Source organism: Leptodactylus fuscus, chromosome 8, assembly GCF_031893055.1.
Source record: "Leptodactylus fuscus isolate aLepFus1 chromosome 8, aLepFus1.hap2, whole genome shotgun sequence".
Classification (NCBI taxonomy): domain Eukaryota; kingdom Metazoa; phylum Chordata; class Amphibia; order Anura; family Leptodactylidae; genus Leptodactylus; species Leptodactylus fuscus.
In genome coordinates this window covers 81,675,724-81,703,460 of record NC_134272.1, presented here as the reverse complement: position 1 = coordinate 81,703,460, position 27,737 = coordinate 81,675,724, and the positions used below count along the sequence as shown (strand labels likewise).

The window sequence follows — 27,737 nt, the reverse complement described above, 5'->3', positions numbered from 1 at the left end:
TAGGGGCCACAGTGAGGGAGAATTATAGTGTGAGGGCCATAATGTTGGAGTATTGTACTGTATAGATGCATTATAGTGTAGGGGCCACAGTGAGGGAGAATTATAGTGTGGGGGCCATAGTGTTGGAGTATTGTACTGTATGGAGGCATTATAGTGTAGGGGCCACAGTGAGGGAGAATTATAGTGTGGGGGCCATAGTGTTGGAGTATTGTACTGTATAGAGGCATTATAGTGTAGGGGCCACAGTGTGGGAGCATTATAGTGTGGGGGTCATAATGTTGGAGTATTGTACTGTATGGATGCATTATAGTGTAGGGGCCACAGTGAGGGAGAATTATAGTGTGAGGGCCATAATGTTGGAGTATTGTACTGTATGGAGGCATTATAGTGTAGGGGCCACAGTGAGGGAGAATTATAGTGTGGGGGCCATAGTGTTGGAGTATTGTACTGTATGGAGGCATTATAGTGTAGGGGTCACAATGAGGGAGAGTTATAGCGTGGAGGCCATAATGTTGGAGTATTGTACTGTATAGAGGCATTAGTGGAGGGGCCACGGTGTGGGAGCATTATAGTGTGGGGGTCATAATGTTGGAGTATTGTACTGTATGGAGGCATTATAGTGTAGTGGTCACAATGAGGGAGAGTTATAGCGTGGGGGCCACAGTGAGGGAGCATTATATTCTGTGGGGACACAATAAGGGGGATTATGACATAGGGGACCATGATGAGGAAGCATTATACTATGTGGGGTCAGATGGAAGGTGCATTATACTGTGGGGGGCCACAGGGAGAGGGTATTATACTGTGATATGGCCACAAGGGGGCATGATACTTTAGGACCTTTAAGAAAATTGATGTTTTTCGCTATTAACAAGAATCAGTAACTGCTCATCTCCTGCCTGCACTGAGCCTGATAGGAGTTGTAGTCTCCTCCGGTCAGCACAGTCTCTCAGGCGGCCCCTGCACCTGTCAGTCTCCCCGGACTACACTTCCCGTCCTGCAGTGCGGGTAGGCGGGCCGGTGGGCGGAGCAGTGGGCGGGGCTCCGCTGATGCAGTGAGCTGGGGATGAGGCGGCTGGTGCTGATGCAGGATGGCTGAGCTGCTGAGCGCACACACCGGAGCCTGAGGCGGGAGCGGCCCCGGGGCTGGCTGTAGGGGACAGGCGGGAGCGCTGCGCCTTCTTACACTGGGACATATTGATGCGCTAATTGACTCTCAGGGAAGATGGCAGACCCCGCGGAGTGCAGCATCAAGGTGATGTGCCGCTTCCGGCCTCTGAACAGCGCCGAGATCCAGAGGGGCGACAAGTTCATCCCAGCCTTCAAGGGAGACGACACCATCGTGATCGGGGTGAGTGAGGCATCGGCACCGCAGTCTCTGCATCATCATCATCACCTGTGTGCGGGGGGAGGGGGCGCTATGTGATGGATGGATACAGTGTATATACACCAGGGAATCACACCTATGTATATGGCTGTACAGATAATAGGGATGGAGGGGTCAGTGGGGTATATACTGCTGGATATGGAGTATACAATGTATATACATCAGGGGCTGGATATGGGAGCTGTATATATGGATGGATATATAATAGAGACATAAAGAAAATCAGTGATCAATAAGTAATGTATATGAAAGAATACAATGTATACACATCAGGGACTGTATATAGGAGCTGCAGGCATCAGGCACTTCTATAAGGGGATAGGTATATAGTGGTCAGGGGTCAGTGCTATATAAGAGTGGAGGCCATACGCTTCTATATAGGGATTGACACAATGTGTTTGTATATAATCTCAGGGCCTGCACTGTATATGTGAACCTATACACAATATATAGAGGTGGTGCAGACCTAGAAGTTCTTTCTGCACACTCCATCTACAGCACAGGTATATAGATGTACAGGGAGGGGTGCAGACCTTAAATCAATGGACCTATGTGGTGAATAGATATATAGCAAATATATACGTAATAAAGATGTACAACAAATCAGGGACTGGTGATATATATAAATATGGATAGATATAGTGTATATACCTCTGGGCCTGTGCTATATGTGACAGGATGCGATCCTCAGGACTATATGGATGGAGCCTGCACCAGGGGCCTGTGCTGTATAGAGAGCTGCAGACACAATACATTTGTTAGGCTGCAGTCATCAGATGCTATGAATATATATATATATATATATATATATATATATATATATATATATATATATATATATAACGGTGGAGAGAAGCGTTTGACGTGTATCCAGAGGGCGCAGTCCTAATTCACATGTATGTACAGAGACAAATTCTATATATATATGCAATATATGTTATATATATATATATATATATATATATATATATATATATATATATATATATATATATATATATACTCCATATGGAATTGTCAGACACTTTGTGTGATATATATGTATACATATACAATTCTTTATATGTACTTGTGAAGGATGGAATTACCATATTCCTGTATATCATGGCAGTATGCACCATATGGAGAGGAAAGGTATAAACCTGTGTCTCCTAAGGATGCCATGTACTTGTACATAAGACGCTGTTCACATGGTCATTATGCCTTTGTGTTGAATCTGAGAGGAGGCGAGCAATCATCACAACATACAAGAATGTATATATAATATATACTGTGCAGATAATACTCATAGACCGAGGTACACATGAAGGGCATGGTGAATATATGATATATGAGGAGCGGTTTAGGTGTCATTGGTTTATATATGTATCCTACAATTATATAACCTATTCACAAGCGCTGTGTCCTTGTGTTATATAAGGGGAAGGGGTTTCTGTTACCTGTATATGCCTGTCAATATCTACAGAGGGCATATACATCAGTACATCTCTGTATACATGAGGCACAGGCTACATTGTTATGGGGTCAGGGTTAGGGTTGCAGGGTATAATAGAGGAGGGGGCTGTATTTTTTTCCTTGTATTGATTATACATGGGTGGGGGCTCTCCGGCTTATTCAGCAGATCACTAGGGAGGGGGGATGTGCAGATCTGAGGGGGTTAATTGGATGAATCGGATCAGAGAGGTTTCCTTTGGAGACCTCCTGGGATCTGGGGCCTGACCTGCTGACGGTGTCCTTCATTCATTGATAGATAATACCCTGCATCCAGATTCTGGGGCCACATATCTAACAGGGGCCACAGGCATGACCATTGTTATTAGGACTGTGTGAGTGGTGGGATGGGGTTGATTTAGTATTGTGCTTCATCTGTCCCGTCCACATCCCCATCATCATCATCAGGCATTGTATGCCGAGCCGGAGAGCCGCTCCTCATCCTCACATTATTCCCTGGCAGCCGGGGACATTCTGGCTGTTTCTGCTGCAGCCTCAGGATGAAGTCATAGAGCTGTGGGCATGCTCAGTGCGGCCCCTGCAGAGGACCAGCTGATAGACACATTGCTGCCCCCATGGTTTGGAGTGGTCTAGGCCACAAAGGATATAGAGAGCAGAGTATTTGTTACATTTGTATCCAGTCCCTGCAGCCTGGAATCCGTAATGATACATTTCATCCATACTGATACATTGTAACAAACTAGCAGGGTGGGATAGAGATTTGTGTTGCTGATGTGTGGGATTGTATCCATATCATTAGATCCATCACTCTGCGGTGTATTTGGCATGTTCAGGTTTTCACGTCCTGGATATAAAGGAGAACGCAAGCGAGGTGGAGATCTACAAGTGATGAGATGAAACACATTATGCTAAGGATGTCAGATTGTCTTACAAGGTCGTAGTCTTTTGACATAGCTTCATGACTGGGGGGGAGGGGGGGTGATGGCTGACAGATGGTGACCTCCATCAGGGCAACTTTTAATTCCTTGTTCCCCTCTAAAAAAAAATCTAGGACCTTATTCACACAGCAGTGAAAAACTGCCACTTTTTTTGTAACCCCCATCACACAGTCACTTTTTGGAACAGAACCCCTTTCTCTGGATTGATGGTGGTCTCAGTGGTCGGACCCCTAACAATCTGCAATTTATCCTGTGGATAGAGAATAAGATGATTTCAGGGGCAGACCCCCTTAAAGGTGCTATATTTAAAGGGGATGTACTGGTTCACAAAAACAAACTGCTTTATTCCAAAAATAACAGCACCCCCTATCCGCAGGATGTGTGTGATAGTGTGGCTCATCCCCATTCATTTCATTTTGGCCAAACTACGATACTTAACAAAATCAAAGGACAGATGGGGTGGGGGCAGGGGAGCCAGATCCCCCTGTGGGTAACTAGAATGGCAGAGCACCCCGTCCTCAAAAGCTTCTTCCCAATTATGATGGATCATTTGAATCTGTTTATGTCGAACATGTCCAATCTTCTCTTGTAAGGAGAGCTATGTGTTGTTATAAGAGTCTGACAACAATGTTCTGGGTAAGTGTATATGGACAGATAGTTGTCAGCAGAAATAAAGTGATCATACTTGTGCAGCAACATCCCGCTGTATACTGATATCACATGATTGATGGCCATGTTATTCCAGTATGGCTATACTTGGTCCACAGTGATGCTATGTGACTATGGTGGACAGTCTTCTGGCGGGGTGACATCACGTCATGGTGGTGCTCATGTCTGTAGTGACGTCACTTATAGTACCGCTCAGTTCTTGCTGACATGGTGGCGTTTGGTCCATATTCACTTCATGTGACCATGTGGTTGTATTCTGTCAGTGGAAGGGAGGCAACAATGACGCCGGCGCCCCCTCCCTCCAGTGACAGGATACAGGTGAGGTCACGGCTCCGAGGAGAACAGATGTGAGGAATCCCAAATCCTGTCTCCCTGCTTTCCCCATTAGCCTGCTTGTAACGGATGCCATTACTATAATACATATATACCGTACAATTCTGTAATCCGATGTGGCGGAGAGAAGTTGGGGTTTATTCACACTGTGCAGTAAAATATATATATTTTTTTTGCTATTTCTTTTGACAAAGAATGACCCCTTAGAAATCTATAAAAATCTTAGGATACATTCACATCTGTGTGTGGAAATCTGAAGCAGAGACCACATAAAATCATGGACTGAATGACCTGTAAGCATGACTACAACTCCCAGCATGCTCCATTCACTTCTATGGGCGTTTCGAGGAAGGATGCATGCTGGGAGTTGTAGTTTCGCCACAGCTGCAGTGCTGAAGGTTGCCTTTTCCTGTAATATCCAACTGTGAACATCAGATGTGCAGCCCAAACATAGTATGAACAGAGGCTAAGACTTTTGGACGGTATTCATACCGAGTTGTCGTATTTCAGATTTTGCAAAATTTGCAAAAAACACAATATGGCCGCATGATGTGAAAACCAGAATCAGGTATTAGGTTAGACCATAGGTAAAGGTGAAAAGTAAATCACTGTCTAGATTTAGGATCTATTCATAGGGTGCACTTTTCGTCACAAAAACTGGTCTGTGTGAGTAGACCCCTAGGGTGAGGCTTTCTAGATCCCCCCACCAGAATGTATATAGTTAATCGGCCTATGAACTTTTTAGGCCTGGTCAAATACCCAGTAAATATGTTTTGCCTGTTTGGACGTCGGTCTCCATTTCTTGGAATGAGGACTTTGCTGGCCTCAGCCGTTTCCCTCGCGTGCTTTTGTTACAGTGTGTGCGCTGGGGCTGGAAAGATTAGTGATGCACAATGGGAACGTACTGGAGAGCGGCCGATTCCTGTTTGTCTCATTTATACCCAATATGTTTTTCTTTTATTTCAGCAAGGGAAGCCTTACGTCTTCGATAAAGTTTTGCCCCCCAACACGACCCAGGAGCAAGTATATAACGCCTGCGCCAAACAGATTGTCAAAGGTAAGGCGACCCTTGTTACTATTACTGGCAGAACCTAAGGAGCAAAATGTCTTTGTTCACTCTCAGGCCAGAGATGGGACAGCTGAGTCACGTCCATGAGTGGCCATAGTACCTGGTCTGAACTGGCCTGTGTGCATAGGAGTCTTTGCATTGCAGCGGCACGTAACAAAGTGACGTAACGCCATCACCTCATTACTGTAATGATCGGGCCATTTGGGAGCTCACCGTATGACTATGCATATGGGCCGGATCACTACGGGTACTACGGCCCGCATATGGACTCCTTTTGTTATGTGCAAGGAGTCTTTTTGGTTTAGGAAGCTGAGCATCCATGCTGGAGCGCTCATTTGGGTTACGTGGAGGGGACACGCTGTGATCACCTACTAATTTTTGGCCTCCTGACTAAAATCAGTATCAAGGGCAAGCTATTATACTGTTCTGCCATTTTGTTATTTGGAGGGGGTGAAAATCGCTGGTGAACACAAATGGGGTGAGGGGTATTTTTTTCTGTGCCAGTCTTTATTAAGAGGCACGTACCTCTTAAAGGGGTTGTCCACTTGATTTTTTTTTGATGACCTATCTTTAGGACTGGACAACCCCTTTAATAAATCCAGTGCTTTGTTGCGTATCGGTGTATATTTGAGGTGCAGGTTCTGGTAAATCCGCTGGGCCCCAGGAGATGGCCCATTACATGCCCACTTTTCTGGGAAGTGGTTTGCTTGGAGGTTTCGTTACCAACTTGGGGATATTGTGACTGATTTCTAGTTGCAAAAACCGATCAGTATTGTTTTTTTCTACTTGGTCACCATCAGGTCACAGTACGACTCCATTACGTTAGTGAAGGATTCTCGGCGTAATGTTGCGATGGTTGGTCTTGTAGTAGGAGTTGCGGCCAATGTTCCTGTGAAGTCTTGGTCTAAATTGGAGTTCCTTTACGTTGCGTTTATGGTGTTTGTCAGATGAGGACATTAGTATTGGCTTGTGTATAGCTCCATGTAGGCCATTGAATAGGTAAACAGTGGCCTCCATAGGTTCCCGTGTTAAGTGTATGTATATACAGGTATATCTACATATACACCATGTAATATCTGCTGTTTTTTGTTTTCTTTATTATATGGTGCAGGCGACTATTCCGTGTGAAAAAATACGTACTCCGGCCTGAAAGAGGTCCAAAAAAACAGAGTTTTGGCTACCTTGGGATGAATAGGGGCCTATGGATATGTTTCACATATACGCCAAGACATTTCCCAATGCATATATTGAATGCCCCATATAAAAGCAGCGTAATTGCACCATAAAGAGCATTTTATAAAGCTGGGTAACCAACCAGCGAGATGTGAAGTGATTTACTGTAATTAAAGGGCTTCTCAAGAGCCTCCTGTTTCAGCCCATTGATATGGAGACTATGAGCACGGCGATAGTCAGGGGGAACCCTTGTGTAGGATAATTCCGCAGCAGTAAACCGCATCAGTACGTCATTGCTTGTGGCCGGCGAGTTATTAGCGAGCGCTTCCACAGTTGCCAGGCAATAGCTTTTTATGAAGTGACTGAAGTCTGCCGTACGCAGGCCGTGCTTTCCCTGAATTATAGGTTTTCTCCAGATTATGTCTGTCTGCTGTTTTTTGGTTTGGTGTCCATGAATGGTTGATAACAGGGAACAACGGCTTGCACAGGAGGACCAGGCATAGAAGTTACTATAGGAGCCAAATAAAGGGGCCCATCTCCACTTGGATATAATGTGCTGTTAATAATCACAATGGATAATAGAAGGGAGTGTGAAAAATTGGATATACCCCCGTCCTACATCGTAATATGGAGCCCTATAAGTTCCCAGCTGTGTACACCATCTCTTCTCTGCTGCATGACCTGTACTATGACATCATAATGCTGTAGCCTGACATCATTACACCTTTTTTTTAGTTGCCTTTGTTGTGATGTCACAATGCAAATGGTTAGTTTTTGTGTGACATATTCCTGAGGTAAAGTGTCATGGTGTGCAGTATCCCTGTACTCTGACATCACTGTGTGTATTATCTCTGTACTGTGACATCACTGTGTGTATTATCCTGTACTGTGACATCACTGTGTGTATTATCCCTGTACTGTGACATCACTGTGTGTATTATCTCTGTACTGTGACATCACTGTGTGTATTATCCTGTACTGTGACATCACTGTGTGTATTATCCCTGTACTGTGACATCACTGTGTGTATTATCTCTGTACTGTGACATCACTGTGTGTATTATCTCTGTAGTGTGACATCACTGTGTGTATTATCCCTGTAGTGTGACATCACTGTGTGTATTATCTCTGTACTGTGACATCACTGTGTGTATTATCCTGTACTGTGACATCACTGTGTGTATTATCTCTGTACTGTGACATCACTGTGTGTATTATCCTGTACTGTGACATCACTGTGTGTATTATCTCTGTACTGTGACATCACTGTGTGTATTATCTCTGTAGTGTGACATCACTGTGTGTATTATCCCTGTAGTGTGACATCACTGTGTGTATTATCTCTGTACTGTGACATCACTGTGTGTATTATCCTGTACTGTGACATCACTGTGTGTATTATCCCTGTACTGTGACATCACTGTGTGTATTATCCCTGTACTGTGACATCACTGTGTGTATTATCCCTGTACTGTGACATCACTGTGTGTATTATCCCTGTACTGTGACATCACTGTGTGTATTATCCCTGTACTATGACATCACTGTGTATTATCCCTGTACTGTGACATCACTGTGTGTATTATCCCTGTACTGTGACATCACTGTGTGTATTATCCTGTACTGTGACATCACTGTGTGTATTATCTCTGTACTGTGACATCACTGTGTGTATTATCCCTGTACTGTGACATCACTGTGTGTATTATCCCTGTACTGTGACATCACTGTGTGTATTATCCCTGTACTGTGACATCACTGTGTGTATTATCCCTGTACTATGACATCACTGTGTATTATCCCTGTACTGTGACATCACTGTGTGTATTATCCCTGTACTGTGACATCACTGTGTGTATTATCCTGTACTGTGACATCACTGTGTGTATTATCCTGTACTGTGACATCACTGTGTGTATTATCCCTGTACTGTGACATCACTGTGTGTATTATCCCTGTACTGTGACATCACTGTGTATTATCCCTGTACTGTGACATCACTGTGTATTATCCCTGTACTGTGACATCACTGTGTATTATCCCTGTACTGTGACATCACTGTGTATTATCCCTGTACTGTGACATCACTGTGTATTATCCCTGTACTGTGACATCACTGAGCAGTCAGTATGTAGAGATATATTTGGCTATTGATAAGAGTGGAGCTGTAACTACCTCTGTCAGTTTAAGGAACTTGAGATAGGTTGTCATCAGGGATTGAAAAATACTGTTGAGATATACGGTACAGTATACAGTAGACAACAGATAGCTGCTGGTCTAACGTTCCATATATATATATATATATATATATTTATTTACACACTTCTGCTGAGCACGCCTGTTTATTTCGTAGCTGTAGGAGGAATACTATCTCTTCTATCTGTCCAGTCCTGTCACAACCTTTATTAGCTATTGCAAAATATCAGATTTCACATGACTTGTACAAGGGAGATTCAGTTGCCCATAGCAACCAATTAAGTTGCTCCTTTCATTTTCCTCAGGCCCTCTAAGATATCTGGTTGCTATGGGTAACGCCGCCATGTTTCTTTTGCTCTAGGATTGATTGTTTTCCGTCATTGGTTTTGTCGGAACCTAATTGTAGCAATTTAGAGGGTTTTACCACAAAAGATGGGTTATGGACCCCATTTCCAAGACCCCTGACCATCGCAAGGACAAGACATGGTGATGAGAGAGAGTGATCAATGATCACATATTTATCTCCCAATCTGTGGATTTTCTGTGTGGGGAAACTCTTGTAGGCCGAGACCACATGATGGTTGGTTACCTCATACATGCGGAGGGGGCGGCCATTTACACCAGCGGGTCTGCGGAGGTCCCTTAAAGGCATGAAACCCAAAGTGACCAACGTTTGGGTATTAACGTCCAGGAGAATGGTGTGCACTGCCCACCACCAAATGTTTGGGTGTTACCCACACCCTTCCTGTCACATGACAGACCTAGCGTCCATGATAAATGTCTACCTCGGTCCTATGAAGGGCCTTACGATAGGCTCACACAGATCCTTTGGGGGATCCAAATGTCGGAGAGCTGGCCTGCCATAACAGCGGTTACGCACACAGCCTGGTGGACCCCATTGACTTTAATGGGGCCTGTTGGGTGCCGCCATTTTGAAACTGACAATAGGGTCCTCTGTGCAGGACTTTTTTCATTGCTGATATTCGGCGGTCTCTGTGACACCGATGTGAACCAAGCCTTAGTCGTATGACTGAATACCAATTCCAAATATGACCATCCCATGGCTGCTGTGTGAATGAAGCCTTAGTCTTAAAGGGATGGTGTAAATGCTATAATGACTGCGTAAATGGTGAGAGTAGCGGTCCCCAGTCTGTAGCTCTACGCAATTTCAAGCATGCCATCAGCTGGAAGGCTATGCTGGGGGTTGTAGTTTTGTCACCATTGAGGACCTGCTATTTGGATACCCATGTGGCGAGCAGACGGTTTGTTGTTACGTATATTATCGGAAACTAACGATTATTTGGTGAATACCTTACAATTCAGTAATGGAAGCGATTTTTTTTTTTTTTTTTCCTGTCCGCGTCCTTGAAGGTGTAGTCAGCCGTCTCTATATGATATTTGTCTGTATGGGGGAGGGGGGGTCTTTGTATAGTCCCAGTTTTCGCTTTTCTTCCATTGTCTCCTGAATCTGCTGTATAATGTGTTTCTTCGGCAAGCGCTTGCTTGCTAAATGTTAATAATTTATGTGTACGGTCGCTCTTCCACGCCACGTTACTTACTGCTGACATAGCTGGTGGTGGTTATCCCGCTCCATCGTCTCATGGCGTGTAATTATGGCGCTTTTTACACCGTTTTAGGATAATAGGCCCCTAATCGCAGGTGTAAACGGGTATTTTGTATATCAATGTGATGGATAAAAAATGTATGCGCATTTTATGTAGTCAGATGTGGCTATTATCGAACGTTATCAGCGCTCGCACTCAAGGGAGCGACGTGTGTGCGAAGACCCGACCTCCATGTTAAATGCTCTGTGTGTGGGGGGTGGGGGCGTCTTCCAGGGTCACCGGTCTGACAGCAGATTCTCCAGTGAATATTGCGCTTGGCTATAAATCAATGGTGCAGAAATGCCGCTCTTTGTTCCATCGGAGATTTTCTGGAGATGTCAGTACTAAAGATGGTGTCTGGCGGGTTTTAGCATGCAGAGAGGGTATAGATTTCAGCATTGTTATGGATGTCGGGTGAGGCGACAGTCTGAAATAAGGAGGAATTACAACTAGTTTTAGATATTACTGAACTACACAGAGTATTCTTGTAAGTGCAAAAGTCACCATCTCGATCGCTAACTAAGACGCTGTGAACTAAAAAGGGTTACGTACCAAGTGAGAAGAATGCGGTCACTTTTCTTCTGTCCCTACGTATTATTATAGCTGTATTTGGTAACTGAATAATAACGGGTTATATCGTCTTCTAATCTACATTGTCTATTACATTGTTGTGGCTTGTTTGTGTATCTCTGCTTGATGCCATTGAATGGAATCCATCATTGGTTTCTGTCCTGGTCATGTGATTGGTCACGGTTATTGATAGTTTCTATAATTTAGCCGTATTAGACAATAAAGACTAAAATAATTAAAGTACAGATCCAGGTTACGAAACTTGCCCATCTGCAATATGATCTCTATTATATAATAATCTCTCCAGTTTTGGGGGTCATTCTTACATCGCTATGGGAAAACACATTAACCTGAATCATACAACTGCACAAGGGGGTAACAAAAAATGTACAGTTGTTTTAGTCTCCTTTAAACATAGGAATAATGTACTTTGTGATGTCACAGTACAGAGATAATACACACAGTGATGTCACAGTACAGGGATAATACACACAGTGATGTCACAGTACAGGGATAATACACACAGTGATGTCACAGTACAGGGATAATACACACAGTGATGTCACAGTACAGGGATAATACACACAGTGATGTCACAGTACAGAGATAATACACACAGTGATGTCACAGTACAGGGATAATACACACAGTGATGTCACAGTACAGGATAATACACACAGTGATGTCACAGTACAGAGATAATACACACAGTGATGTCACAGTACAGGGATAATACACACAGTGATGTCACAGTACAGGGATAATACACACAATGATGTCACAGTACAGGATAATACACACAGTGATGTCACAATACAGAGATAATACACACAGTGATGTCACAGTACAGGATAATACACACAGTGATGTCACAGTACAGGATAATACACACAGTGATGTCACAGTACAGGGATAATACATACAGTGATGTCACAGTACAGGGATAATACACACAGTGATGTCACAGTACAGGGATAATACACACAGTGATGTCACAGTACAGGGATAATACACACAGTGATGTCACAGTACAGGATAATACACACAGTGATGTCACTGTACAGGATAATACACACAGTGATGTCACAGTACAGAGATAATACACACAGTGATGTCACAGTACAGAGATAATACACACAGTGATGTCACAGTACAGAGATAATACACACAGTGATGTCACAGTACAGGATAATACACACAGTGATGTCACAGTACAGGGATAATACATACAGTGATGTCACAGTACAGGATAATACACACAGTGATGTCACAGTATAGAGATAATACACACAGTGATGTCACAGTACAGGGATAATACACACAGTGATGTCACAGTACAGGGATAATACACACAGTGATGTCACAGTACAGAGATAATACACACAGTGATGTCACAGTACAGGATAATACACACAGTGATGTCACAGTATAGAGATAATACACACAGTGATGTCACAGTACAGGATAATACACACAGTGATGTCACAGTACAGGGATAATACACACAGTGATGTCATAGTACACAAAAAGTTCACTATGTCAGCATATGAAGAATGTCACATGCAGGTATTGTGATGTCCTAGTAATGAGGGCACATTCAGTTTTCCAGTAGAAGTGGCCTCTTAGTTGTTGTTGCTGCCCTGATAGTTACGCCAAAGCTACATCACTGTTTCTTATAATGGGCTGTGACCACTTTGTCAAATGTTTTCAGTTGTCACCATTAGTTTATTAAGTTTCTATCAGTTCTGATTTGTATGAGAACAACTTTGATATGTGAGGTCCAGTCCCAGTCAGGGTTCTATAATCCATACTATGTCCTATGGTCAGTGGGCCGGTAAGCGTGTCAGTTATATGTGAGATTAAAATAATCCGTTTTTATTCTTCTCACTTGTCTTTATTCTTTTCAGATGTTTTGGATGGCTATAATGGAACCATTTTTGCCTACGGCCAGACCTCGTCTGGAAAAACCCACACAATGGAGGTAACATATGCATCAAGATTTGTGATGTTGGTCTTCATGTGGCTTCTCCTACAAGACTGACTCTGACATGTTATCTTATATGCGGGAAATGGTAGCCTATAAGGAAGGCAGGAATGGGTGAACAAGCATGCAAAATCCGAGTACCCCTTTCTAAACAAAAATGACTTGATTCTATTCTTGAGAATATGATCATATCCCCGCAGGGTGCGCATATGACAGGTTGAGAACCTAAGGGGAGACCTAAGCGGCTGCCAAGTAAACTTTTATCTATTGGTTGTAATGAAATGCCATTTTGTCTCCCCAGGGGAAGCTGCACGATTCTCAACTCATGGGAATTATCCCTAGGATTGCACGTGACATATTCGATCACATCTATTCAATGGACGAAAACCTAGAATTTCATATAAAGGTAAGTTTGACATGGCTCTCTGATTGCCTAGGGATAGATAATAAGTTGTTACTGTGGGATAACCCCTTTAAAGCTTCTGTATATGGCCATAGTACATGGGGCTGGATACAGAGACTAACCGAAAAAATAGTGTTACATACTGTATTAGGACTAGGCGGTTACAGGTAGTCCTCGACTTACGACGTTGATGCGTTCTTACACGGCGTCGTAAACCGAATTTCAACGTAAGTCGGAAACATACCATACTACGCTGCGTAGGAACGGATCAACGTGATTTAGTGTGCAGCGGCTCGGAAACAAGGAAGACTGTAACATATACAGTATAGTACAGTACAGTCTTCCTCGGTTCTGAGCCACTGCACACTAAATCACATACTGTACAGGGAGAGCTGGCAGCTTGCTTTTATGCGGAAGCTGACTTTTTCTCATAGGAATGCATTGGCCAGCGTTGATTGACCAGTGTACAGCATTCGGCCAATCAACGCTGGCCAGGAGGCGGAGTCTAAGATCGGACCACAATGGAGGAGACTGCTGTGGTCCGATCTTAGACTCCGCCTCCTCACAGACGAGCCTCCAGCAGAACCAGCATTGATTGGCCGAATGCTGTACACTGGCCAATCAACGTTGGTCAATTCATTGCTATGAGAAAAAGTAAGCTCCCTCATAACTGCAAGCTGCCTGCTCTCCTGACTAGCAAGGACGAGCCTGCTGCAGAACCAGCGTTGATTTGCCACAGGCTTATCCTTGCTAGTCGGGAGAGAGCTGGCAGCTTTCTGTTACGAGGGAGCTTTACTTTTTAGCTCATCTCTAGTCGTAACCACGAAACGTCGTAACCCGAGGACTACCTGTATATGGCCATACAGGCTCAGGACAGGAATCTATCTATCTATCTATCTATCTATCTATCTATCTATCTATCTATCTCCTATCTATCTATCTATCTATCTATCTATCTATCTATCTATCTATTATCTATCTATCTAGCTATCTATCTACCATGGAGATGCATACTACTCTTCAAACCGACTCATAATGATAAAAACTTGTAAAGTTTTGGCAAAGTTTCTTCATTTTGGGTAGATTGAGACAATCCAAAAATGTCATTTTGGTGATATCCAAAGTCTTACAATAATGTGACCCTATCATTGCTGGCCATAAATACTCTTACTTTTCTCTGACAGGTCTCTTACTTTGAAATTTATTTAGACAAAATCCGGGATTTGCTGGATGGTAAGAAGCTTATCTGTGTGCAAAAAATATCTAAAACTGTTATCTGTGCTGTGCTGGTTGTCCAGATGTGGAGCTGTGCACATGAACAATCTGTAGTATGGAGGATCCAGAATTTCAGAAAAAAATTATTAAACAATAAAAATTTCAGAATTTGTAAAAACTTTCTTTTTTTGTGTAATCCTTCACAGTGTCTAAAACAAACCTGGCTGTGCACGAAGATAAAAACCGGGTCCCCTATGTGAAGGTGTGTATACTGTCTGTCCGCTTTACAATAGAAGAAGTGTCTGTTCCTGCCCTATTAGAGTTCATCAGTCCCAAGTGTATCTTCTAAGTCCTCTCTACATGGACCAGATTACTCAATGCCTATATTACTATATTATAATATGGCTTCTGAGTATCCACATACGTTACATTTTCTTATAGATAATTTCATATGACGGATGTAGCAGAGCTGGGTTTGTCATATACCAGCTCTGTGATAAATGGGTCCAGATCATGCAGTATATTTACCTGTCTCACCGCTATAGTGTAGTGGATGACGTATATATTTTTAATTTTCTTGCTGTATAACTAGGGCTGCACAGAGAGGTTTGTATCAAGTCCAGAGGAAGTGATGGATGTTATAGATGAAGGGAAGACAAACAGACACGTTGCGGTCACAAGTAAGTTACCGATGAATTTAATGCCACATTTGTCACTGTCATGTTTGTCAGTGTCTGGTATTGTAGTTTACCCATTAAGGTGAATGCAATATCAGACACTGCCTATAGGAATCAGTGGTGCTGGAAGGAAAAACACTGGCCCCTATTTCTAATATCTCTACAAGCTCTTTAATGTGTAAGGAGTTGTCCAAGACAAATCAAAGTAAAGGTGAGACACCCGAAAGCCTACACCGATCCACCGATCAGCTGATTTTGCTGCTGGATGACATATAATGGAGATGGACACTGCAGCAGTGTTTTTGGGGAACTGCAGCTCTTCTCCCATTCACTTCAATAAGAGCAGAGCTGCTTCTACTATATACCACATTTAAGGGTCCATTCACACGGAGGAAAATGGTAAGGAATTTCAGCAGCTGATTTATCCGATAGGTGCAGGGCTCGGGTGTTGGATCACCTCCCATCAGATACTAATGAGCTATCCTATGGACACGCCATCGGTATCTAGTACCCATAGGTCTCAGACAAACCTTTTAAGATGACTTAATGGACCTAATATCTTTTAGTTAAAGGGGCTGGTTGTGCAGTAATTTGGTTTGTGCTTTTGATTTTGCTTGTTATTCCTCGTTCACATCTTGCATTTGTATTCCGTTCGGGGGAGTCCGCATGAAGACCCCCGCGAACGGAATACCAAACACATTTGCAAGCGGTGTGCAGTGAAAGCGCATCGATCCCCATAGATCATAATAGGGTCCGTGTACTTGCTGCGAGATCTCCTCAGGGAACATGCAGACAGGAGAGTAATTCACAATCTACTTTCCTATCCTCATAATTCGTGCGGGCTGTGCGCGGCAAGCACATGGACTCCATTATAGTCTATGGGGTCCGTGTGCTTTCACTGCACAGCGCTTGCAAATGCATTTGGTAGTCCGTTCGGGGGGGTCCCCATGCGGACTCACCAAACAGATTTCCAAACGCAGATGTAAACGAGGGGTAAGACTGAAGTCTGCTTCCTGCCGTCACCATGCTTACACTTGAGTTCACAGTTACGGTACAAACTATGTTACATATGTAAACGTTACTTGCTTCCAGCTTCAACTATCTTTAAAATCCAAAATGCCCCCACTACAGTATCGTGCACAGGTTCTGTGATGTTGACTGGGTATTGTATTGTTGCCCAGAATCCTGAAATGTGAACGGTAACATTGTGGGGACTCTTAGGACTACAATATAAATGGATATGCCGCCTGATGTCATATTGTTATTTCCTATGCAGATATGAATGAGCACAGCTCTAGAAGTCACAGTATTTTCCTTATTAATATAAAGCAAGAAAACGTCGAGACTGAGAAGAAGTTGTGCGGGAAACTCTACCTGGTTGATCTTGCGGGAAGTGAAAAGGTGAGGATCTGTCTATGGCGAGTAATCTACTCACATCAATTAAAGGGGTTGGGCTGTTAAGAACACTTATCTGGGCATCAACAGCTGAAAGTTTCCCTACTGCCTCCTTGTGAATGGAGCTCCAGTACAGCACCACAAAAGTGAATGGAGTGGCAGTCGTGCAAGGACAATGGTACTCTACTCACAAGGAGGCTTTTGGTCCTCCACCCTCCCTGATATCTGGAGGACCAGGCACTTGGGCTCCCAGTGACAACACAACCCCACTAATGCCACTATATGAATAGAAATATCTAAGTTTTTCTCCCTAGCATTTTACTTGAACTCTTACTCTTCTGTCATCCTTAAGGTCAGCAAAACCGGAGCCGAGGGAGCAGTTTTGGACGAAGCTAAAAACATCAATAAGTCTTTATCCGCACTGGGTAACGTCATCTCCGCCCTGGCTGAGGGAACGGTGAGCACCAGGTTCTGGCATGGAGTTTTATACCCATCCTTAATTTCAAGAGGACTGCAGTACTATATATACTGGCTATTTCGTACTGTACCAAAGTTGCGTGATGGCTAATATGATCGCCAGTACGATACTTAGGTAATGCTGTGCTTTGCTTTTCGAGAGTGGTGAAAGGGTAACCTGACTAATTAGTAAGGGCTATATCCCTGCATAACTAGGCGTAGTTGCTAGAGATGAGCGAACAGTAAAATGTTTGAAATTCGATATTCGTTTCGAGTAGCCCCTCAATATTCGACTACTCAAATCGAATATCGAATCCTATTATACTCTATGGGGGGAAAATGCTCGTTTCAGGGGTGGCAACGTTCGATCAAATTATACTTACCAAGTCCACGAGTGAGGGTCGTGCTGGATCCTCCGAGAAGTCTTCTCCGTGCAGCGTCCCCGCGGCGTCTTCTGGCTCTGAATTCACTCTGCCAGGCATCGGACCTGGGCAGAGCCGACTGCGCATGCCCGCACTACAAGCGGGCATGCGCAGTCAGCTCAGCCCAGGCCCGATGCCTGGCAGAGTGAATTCAGAGCCGGAAGACGCTGCGGGGAAGCTGCACGGAGAAGACTTCTAAAGGGAGAAGAACCAGCGTTGATTGGCCGACTGTATAGCATTCGGTCAATCAATGCTGGTTCTGCATCAAACTTTTCCATTCGAATAGTGAGTGGTACTCTACCGAGTACGAGTATTTCGAATACCGTAGTATTCGATCGAATACCTACTTGATTGAATACTACTCGCTCATCTCTAGTAGTTGCCATTCAAGAGACTGAGATAGTTGTGTGATTCTGGACACATGCCCGTATTCCCATCTACGTCGGGGCCTCTTAATAATCGGGACCATATCATACTAGTTGGGGACTTTATTAAGGCTAGTGTACCAAACTCTGGTTTTAATAAATTCTCCCCATTTGCTGTCACTCAGCTTTCCCAGGATCCCGGAATTGATCTATATCATTGACCAAGAGATGGCTTGTATATCAGATATCTCATTTTGTACCATCAGTGTTTGGTCTGACTGATCCTGAGGATGGAAGTGATGCAGCGTTGGCATAGTGCTGTGTGTCCTATTAGACTTTCTTTGCACAGCGGTGCCCTGATCATCTGGCTGTGCAGGTGCTAGCTATAATTTTGGTGTTGTCTTATGTCACAGAGAGTCCTTTGAACCTTATCAGGCTTCAAGGCCTGATACCGATTGCTCTCTCTGCACCCCTTCTACTTACGCCCCTGAATCAAACCCCCACCAATCATGGGAATAACTTTTTGAGTTTTCCGGCCTTGTCTTGTTTGCTTCCTAGAAAACCCATGTTCCATATAGAGACAGCAAGATGACCAGAATACTGCAGGACTCCCTTGGTGGCAACTGTCGGACAACCATCATCATCTGCTGCTCCCCGTCTGTCTTCAATGAAGCCGAAACAAAATCCACGCTCATGTTTGGCCAGCGGTAAATCCATGTCCGTGAAACCCATGGACCCCAGCAGAGAAGCCATTCTTGTTGCTAATATAAGTGTCTCTTGTACCAGGGCCAAGACTATTAAGAACACCGTGTCTGTTAATCTGGAGCTGACTGCTGAGGAGTGGAAGAAGAAATATGAGAAAGAAAAGGAGAAAAACAAGTCACTTAAGAATATCATTCAGCATCTTGAGATGGAATTGAACAGATGGAGAGGCGGTAAGAAAATGGCTTTCAAAATGAATAGTGGATAAGTATTAGGAATACATTTAAGAAAAGGACAGTGTGATATGGTTGTGCTGCCATTAACTCCTTGCCGACATCCGTCATACTATTCCGACCCTCGGAGGGGGCTGCAACAGCTGATCTATGCAAGGTCTGGGTGTCGGACCTCGACAGATATCTAGGACTTGGAGTCAGAAAAACTCCTTTTACCCTTTAGATGCTTCAGTCACTATCGCAAAAAATTTGATTGGTCTAGGGCTGAGTTTCCGGCCCCTATTGATCATATATTATTGGATAGGCCAAAAATATAAATAAGCCAGAAAATCCCTTTAAATATGCAGTGTGGTCCAAAGGTACGGCGCCACCAAGGTGATCTAAAAGTATGGAGACACCTGAATAAATGGAAAATGGTGGTTGGGGGCAGGGCCGGCTCCAGGTTTTTATGGGCCCTTGGGCGACAGAGCCTCAGTGGGCCCCCTTGTAAAGGAGGTGGGGGAGTCGAGACACTGTGCGTTGCAGATGAAGCGAGTGACGTCATGCAGGAGTGTGGCGTCACCAACGCCATACCTCCCAATCTTTTAAAGAGTAGAGTAGCGCCGCTGCAAATTTAGCTCCACCCACTTTTATGTTGATTCCACCCATTCTCATTCATTTATCATGTGCTCCCACACAGTATAATCCTCCTACAGTCACCTGTAAATTATATGCCCCCCCTCCATCTCTCCCCCAGTTTCATATACACCCTTCCTCTGCCCCCAGTTTCATGTCCCCCCTCCATCTCTGTCCCCAGTTTCATCACGTTCTCCCCCTTCATCTGCCCACAGTTTCATGTCCCCCGTCTCTGCCCCAGTGTCATGCCGTTCCCCCCCTCCCCTTCATTTGCCCCTTCAGTTTCATTGGGCCCCCTCCAGTTTCATTGGGCCCCCTCCATCTGCCCCAGTGTCATGCCGTTCTCTCCCCACCCCCTCCATCTGCCCCAGTGTCATGCTGTTCTCCCCCCCTCCATCTGCCCCAGTGTCATGCTGTTCCCCCCTCCCCTTCATTTGCCCCCCAGTTTCTTTGGGCCCCCTCCATCTTTGTCCCCAGTTTCATGCCGTTCTCTCCCCACCCCCTTCATCTTCTCCAGTGTCATGCCGTTCCCCCCCTCCCCTTCATTTGCCCCCCAGTTTCATGGGCCCCCTTCATTATGTTTCACCTTAATATGTAATAAAAAACAAACACTTACACTCACCTTCTATCACTCACCTTCCATCGTTCCCCCGACGCTCCTCTCTCTCTCCCTCCAGTCACATACGCGATGCAGGAGCTGTGAGATCAGCTCCTGCTTAGCTGCGGCCCGGCTTGCGTGTGTAAGCGTGATGTGATGACGTCATCGTGCCTACACACGCAAGCCGGGCCGGAGCTTTAAAGCAGGAGCTGATCTCACAGCTCCTGCATCGCGTATGTATTCCAGCTCATCGGCGGACGGACGCCGATGAGCTGAAATCGTGACAGGCAAGTGCCGGGGGGCCCCCAGAGGCTCTGTGGGCCCCGGCACTTGCCCGACTATGCCGTGCGCTGACGCCGGCCCTGGTTGGGGGAACCATCCTGTGTGCTAAGGGGAATGGGTAAATCTGTGTGGGGTGGTGGCCATATTTCTATTTGCCATCTTAGTTCCAAGTCTGTGTTTTCATATGGGATATTATGCATGTGACATATGTCTCTGATACACAAACCTAAGCCTAGCAGCAGGCCACATACAGAATGGTGTTTCCAACCACCGCTTTCCATTTATTCAGGTATCTCCATACCTTTTGGACCATCCTATTGTCTCCGTACCTTTGCACCACTGTGGTGTCTCTTTTAATGTAGATTGGGAGCCCCATATAGGGATATACATATAGGGATCACAATGCACATTTTTTTCCCTATCAGTATGTCTTTGTGAAATGGGAGGAAATCCATGCAAACATGGGGAGAATATACAAACTCCTTGCAGATGTTGTTCCTGGCAGGATTTGAACTCAAGACTCCAGCGCTGCAAGGCTGCAGTGCTAACCACTGAGCCACCGCGTTGCCCCTGGGTCTCCATACCTTTGGACCACCCTGGCGAAATGGGTCTCCATACCTTTGGACCACTCTCTACGTTTTTAACACTAGAAGTCCCAGACATTTTGAGCTCCCATTTGAAGCAATGATAGAAATGTTAAATGACCGCTTTCTGGGACTTCTAGTGTTAAAGAGTCTCAACAGCCATAGGGTCACATTTCATAAACCGTTCCGGCCTGACTAGTGATAGTTATAGGTATATTCAGCCTTGACCTGTTATTTCTGTACAAGCCGTGCCAGTGGATAATAGCTGCTAACGCAATTACAGCGGCGGCCATGGTAACGTATGTAATTCCTCTCTCCACGAAGGCGCTCGCACGGATTTAATAACTCATTGAGCCAGACGGTTAAGAGCCCCGACTATTGCCGGTAGTCAGATGTAATGTATATGCATGTGGCAGTCTGGCGATATAAATGGGTACCACATTGACCTTTATAGCCCGTTAAATAACCACAAATCTTTCGTGCCTGCGTCCCGTTCACGCTTTTCATGGCGAGCTGGGTCTCAGGGGTTTCGCTGACTGTATAGCGGTGGATGTTTTTCTGATTAGAGCGGTGACGTTGCCATGGTGAAGCCGGCTGGAGATTGCCGGGAATATTACTCATAAATGTGATTACAGCTTCGGCGGAGACTCGGTCACGTCTTCAGGACCATGACAAAGCAAAGGAAATGAGTTAGCGAGCTGTGGGCGAGCACGGAGAGATCCTCGGCTCTCCTGTCTCCAAATTGACGAAGTAAAATTTGGATTTTTTTTGAGAAATTAATTTTAAAAATATAAAACGTGCCCCTATTCTGACCAAAACCCGCCCTTTTAAGGTTCCTGAATGAATCTATGTTCACATATGTGCTAAGGAGCCTTCAGGCCATATGATATTAGTGCCATGGACAGCCATGAACTCCTCAGGCTTCGGGCCCTCAATGATTTGGTATTGCTGACCTGTCCTAAGAATAGGACCTCAATATATTTCTGAAAACACCCCTTCAACACCAGGCCAATTTTCCAGGACCAGACACATTTTTGGTTTTTTTCGTACATGCAGGTTTTGAGGGCTATAACAACATTTTTTTTTTCTTTTGGGTTATTTGACTAATTTTTCGTCCCTTTTACAGTGACCACATAGGGCTTTATTTTTATGTTATTTTTATTTTTGCGTGTTTTTTTTATGTACTAGAAAACTTTTTTAAGAACAAGGCTAGCCCTCTGCAGCAAAAACTGCATTTGCCTGTACCGGCTAATCCCATCCACACGTTGCAGAAAAGAACTACAGCAAAAATGCTGCGTTTTCTGTATAGGGGTAATAGGGGCAGAGTTTTCCTTTGCAGACCTTCCTTTGGGTTGCGTTCACACGGAGTAAAATGGAGTGTATTTTGGAGTGTAGTTTTACACATGTAAAAAATTTACGCGCGTATTTTAGAGCATTTTTTTACACGTGGCGTTTCAGTAGCCTTCACAGAGCGTTTTTTGGAGCGTTTACGCGTGTAAAATAAACGCTTCCATAAATGCTACTGAAACACCACGTGTAAAAAAAAAAAAACGCTCCAAAATACGCACATAAATTTTTTTACACGTATAAAATTACACTCCAAAATACACTCCATGTTACTCCGTGTGAACCCGGCCTTTCTGTGAAAAATGCTACGGTGTTTCCATCGCTGTCTTTTTGCCGCAACTTGCTACGAGGGACCTTAGCCTAAAATAGTTTTCCCTCTCGGTTATGGTAATTTTTATTTAGTATTGTGCTGTCGGAGGTGGGGCTAGAACCTGTGATTTTGGCATGGTATTGGAATATTAATTATTATTATTATTATTATTATTATTATTATTACATACTTTAAATTATTTTACTTTATTTTTTACTTATTTATTTATTACATTGACAAAAAAAGAAAAAAAAAAAAAAAAACGGTTCAGTATAATATTACATATATATACCGTATATAGATTTCTATTTATTTTTAGTCCTCCTAGTGGGTCTAACGAATAGTACAATATACTGCAATACTAATGCAGTGGACACTGATCATAGACATCGCTGTTGGGTCTCTGCTATGTGACAAGGTGTAGACCTTGCAGCTATGGCGCCTGCTCGGCGGACGTCATATTTAAATCAAACATCTGATTTATTAGTATGGCAGATGTCAGGAAGAGGTTAAAAACAAAACATAAAAATGAGTGCCCCCCCTGGGCCCTTTGGCTTCTCACTCAGATTTACAGGTCTCTCCCTGCACATGCGGGTGACGGCAGAATTTTTTCATCCCCTTTGCAGCCTTTAGCGTTTTTTTGTCCTCTGACCCGTTACTTGTGGTTCTATAATTCCAGTATGTCGTGTTTGATGATTTTCTCACAGGAGAAGCCGTACCTGTGGATGAACAAATAGGCTCAAAGGATCAAAAGACGCTGGAACCATTCGACAACACGCCAGTCATTGACAACCTGCCCCCAGCCGTTGCTTGTATCTCATCTGAGGAAAAGAAGAAATATGATGAGGACATTGCCTCTTTGTACCATCAGCTGGATGATAAGGTTGGAACCAGGCGGTGGTACTCAGTGTCTTGTGTAGTCTACATTATTTCCTTAAGAAATGTGTCCGCACTGAAGAATTCATTGGAAAAGGCAGACCTATACACACAATGCAATGCAAATGTATCACACGCAATGCAATGCAAATGTATCACACGCAATGCAATGCAAATGTATCACACGCAATGCAATGCAAATGTATCACACGCAATGCAATACAAATGTATCACACGCAATGCAATACAAATGTATCACACGCAATGCAATACAAATGTATCACACGCAATGCAATACAAATGTATCACACGCAATGCAATACAAATGTATCACACGCAATGCAATGCAAATGTATCACACGCAATGCAATGCAAATGTATCACACGCAATGCAAATGTATCACACGCAATGCAATACAAATGTATCACACGCAATGCAATGCAAATGTATCACACGCAATGCAATGCAAATGTATCACACGCAATGCAATGCAAATGTATCACACGCAATGCAATGCAAATGTATCACACGCAATGCAATGCAAATGTATCACACGCAATGCAATGCAAATGTATCACACGCAATGCAATGCAAATGTATCACACGCAATGCAATGCAAATGTATCACACGCAATGCAATGCAAATGTATCACACGCAATGCAATGCAAATGTATCACACGCAATGCAATACAAATGTATCACACGCAATGCAATGCAAATGTATCAAACGCAATGCAATGCAAATGTATCACACGCAATGCAAATGTATCACACGCAATGCAATGCAAATGTATCACACAAAATGCAATGCAAATGTATCACACGCAATGCAATGCAAATGTATCACACGCAATGCAATGCAAATGTATCACACGCAATGCAATGCAAATGTATCACACGCAATGCAATGCAAATGTATCACACGCAATGCAATGCAAATGTATCACACGCAATGCAATGCAAATGTATCACACGCAATGCAATGCAAATGTATCACACTCAATGCAATGCAAATGTATCACACGCAATGCAATACAAATGTATCACACGCAATGCAATGCAAATGTATCACACGCAATGCAATGCAAATGTATCACACGCAATGCAATACAAATGTATCACACGCAATGCAATGCAAATGTATCACACGCAATGCAATGCAAATGTATCACACGCAATGTAAATGTATCACACGCAATGCAATGCAAATGTATCACACGCAATGCAATGCAAATGTATCACACGCAATGCAATGCAAATGTATCACACGCAGTGCAATGCAAATGTATCGCACGCAATGCAATGCAAATGTATCACACGCAATGCGATACAAATGTATCACACGTCACAAAATCCTCTCCTGGGCAGCTGTGGAAGCACGTAATACACATGTCCAGCATCTGTATACAAGTGCACCACTATATCTGCATAAGAGCACCACCTAGTGGTGTCATCTACAGGCTCAGGAACCTTGTTTTAGGTGTTCTGAGATACTCCTGATTTTGGCATAACCTATTATGGACTTCTGACTTCCTCCACAATGATAAACAGATCAAAGGGTGTCCTGCTATTGTGACCCCCAGTAGTCAGTTCTCAGTGCCACAACAGGCGACATGAGGCATACACTGCATGGACTGTCCCTATGCACCAAATTTGATGAAGTGTAATACTTCATGTCACCTGTTGTGGCACTGCAGGCGTGTACTATACCAGAATACAGCTGACTGCCGAGGGGGTCATAAGATCAGGACACCCTCTGATGAGTTTATCATTGTGGGGGGTCCTTGTGTTCTTATTAATGAAAAATTCCTATGGGAACGTCCTGATCTGGATTTACCCTGTACCATCTATTATAATACCCGCTGTCTCGGAGGCGCCAGTATCACTGCTGGAGTAGTTACACGTCATCTCGAGTACATTTACTTTCTTACTTTTTAGATTCAGAGCTATAATTAGTAATAATAATGGTCCGCCGCCTCATAATTATGTGTTTTTACAGTGTTAATTGTCTTCATTTGCTGAATACGCCGACAATATCTTCAGCTTCCAGTGTATCATTGTAATACTAATTGGTAAAACCACTTATTAAAAGGCAGGGTTTTTTTTCATAATGCACAGCTGTGTTATTCTAAGGGTGTCCTGACTTCTTACATTCATGCAGTCTCATCTGGAAGTATAAGGCGTAATACTTCACCTATAGAAGTCCCTGTGATGCAAATGTACCTTGTGTAGGATTTCTCAGGGTCATCCGGCACCAGCAGGGGGCACAATCACACTCATACTTTAGTTTGGGGCAGGTTACAGGCTGATTTATAAGAGTCTGCCATCTGCATCACATATGCAAACTATGAGCTTAAAGGGGTTTGCAGGTAGTTCAATATTGATGACCTGACATGTTCAGATGAGCGCCTCTTCTGCGTTACAGGTCAGTGACGTCACCTTCATCGGTCACTGCATTGAATGAATGTAGCTGAGCTGCAATACCAAGCAAAACCACTACACAATGTACGGCGCTGTTCCTAGTGCTGAGCAAAGTGGCCGCAGCACTCACACAGCTGATCGGTGGGGGTTCCAGGTGTCTGATCCCCACCAATCTGATATTGGTAACCTATCCTAAAGGAAGGCAATCAGTGTTACAGTACAGGACATGTAGATTTCTAACTAATGGCTTCAGTAAAGGGGTATTCTCATCTTATCACAGGATATGCCATACTAGGGTGGGGGGTGAGTTCAATCTATAGGATCCCCTTGATCCAGAGACTCAGCAGTGGTATAGTGCTGTGTTCTCTTCTAAGTTTTCCCTGCACCATGTCAGCCCCAGCAACCTAGTTTTGCAAGGAACCCCTACTCAGTGCTGCAAGTAAGTGGGCACCATTGTACAGGGGAAAGCGGTGAAGAGAACACGACACTAAACCAAGGATGGGTTTTATGGATTGGTGGGGTCCCAGTGCTCATATACCACTAGCATCTCCAAGCTATATGACATGACTTTACAGCAGACGTCTCTTGACGTGTTCACTTTAAATATCTCCCTGATACCAGAAGTGCACCAGACAGCACTTCCCATGTGCCAGTTATGGTCGATAGTAATAAATCCGCTGGTGCTGTATATCTGTATACTGTATCTATACAGAGATATTAATATTTTACCTTTATTTATTCATAGGATGATGAAATCAATCAGCAGAGTCAGCTCGCCGAGAAGCTGAAGCAGCAAATGCTGGATCAAGACGAGGTAAATTCCCCGTAATTCTGGATGGGGTAGTTTGATATCCGAGGGTCATCGCTTTTATCTTGTATTATAAGGCATTTCTGCTCCACATCTACGTTCGCCATCTGACTCCATCCGCCATCTTACAGCAAAGATCCTCAACTTTGGTTTTCTATATTGTAATCCGTATTTCTTTGAGATGTTGTAACAAATCTATACACAGACCTGGCTGATATGTATCCGACCGCACCGTTGATGGGGGATTTATTTTGCAGCCACAATGTTGCGCCGTTTGCTAGGACACTATGACAGAGGGTCTTGTTTTTTCTTTTCTTTCTGTACATTTGATGCAATTTTTTTTGCTTTGACAGCTCCTGGCATCAACCCGCAGAGACTATGAGAAAATCCAAGAAGAACTTACCCGGCTACAGATTGAGAATGACGCTGCTAAGGATGAAGTCAAAGAAGTTCTCCAGGCCCTTGAGGAGCTGGCTGTAAACTATGACCAGAAGTCTCAGGAGGTCGAGGACAAGACCAAAGCCAACGAGCAGCTGACAGATGAGCTGACACAGAAAACGGTAGAGGCCTGATCTGTATATGACTTGATACTCCTTAAAGGGGTTGTATCATTATGGACACTTATCCCCTTATCTACAGAACAGGGAATAA

The 27,737-nt window shown here is 43.8% G+C and overlaps 1 protein-coding gene across 1 annotated transcript in view; it reads left to right on the top strand.

Annotated features, from left to right (window-relative positions):
* Positions 1–1,058: 1,058 nt before the first annotated feature.
* Positions 1,059–27,737, top strand: part of KIF5C (kinesin family member 5C) — a 39,460-nt gene continuing 12,781 nt past the window's right edge. The window contains exons 1-14 of the mRNA XM_075284514.1: positions 1,059–1,351; positions 5,746–5,836; positions 13,299–13,372; positions 13,677–13,781; positions 14,963–15,011; positions 15,200–15,255; positions 15,586–15,673; positions 16,947–17,071; positions 17,418–17,522; positions 18,867–19,015; positions 19,095–19,243; positions 23,687–23,862; positions 27,024–27,092; positions 27,440–27,646. Of these exons, the coding sequence (XP_075140615.1) occupies positions 1,226–1,351; positions 5,746–5,836; positions 13,299–13,372; positions 13,677–13,781; positions 14,963–15,011; positions 15,200–15,255; positions 15,586–15,673; positions 16,947–17,071; positions 17,418–17,522; positions 18,867–19,015; positions 19,095–19,243; positions 23,687–23,862; positions 27,024–27,092; positions 27,440–27,646 (1,569 nt within the window). The 5' untranslated portion in view covers positions 1,059–1,225. The remainder of the gene's footprint in view (positions 1,352–5,745; positions 5,837–13,298; positions 13,373–13,676; positions 13,782–14,962; positions 15,012–15,199; positions 15,256–15,585; positions 15,674–16,946; positions 17,072–17,417; positions 17,523–18,866; positions 19,016–19,094; positions 19,244–23,686; positions 23,863–27,023; positions 27,093–27,439; positions 27,647–27,737) is intronic.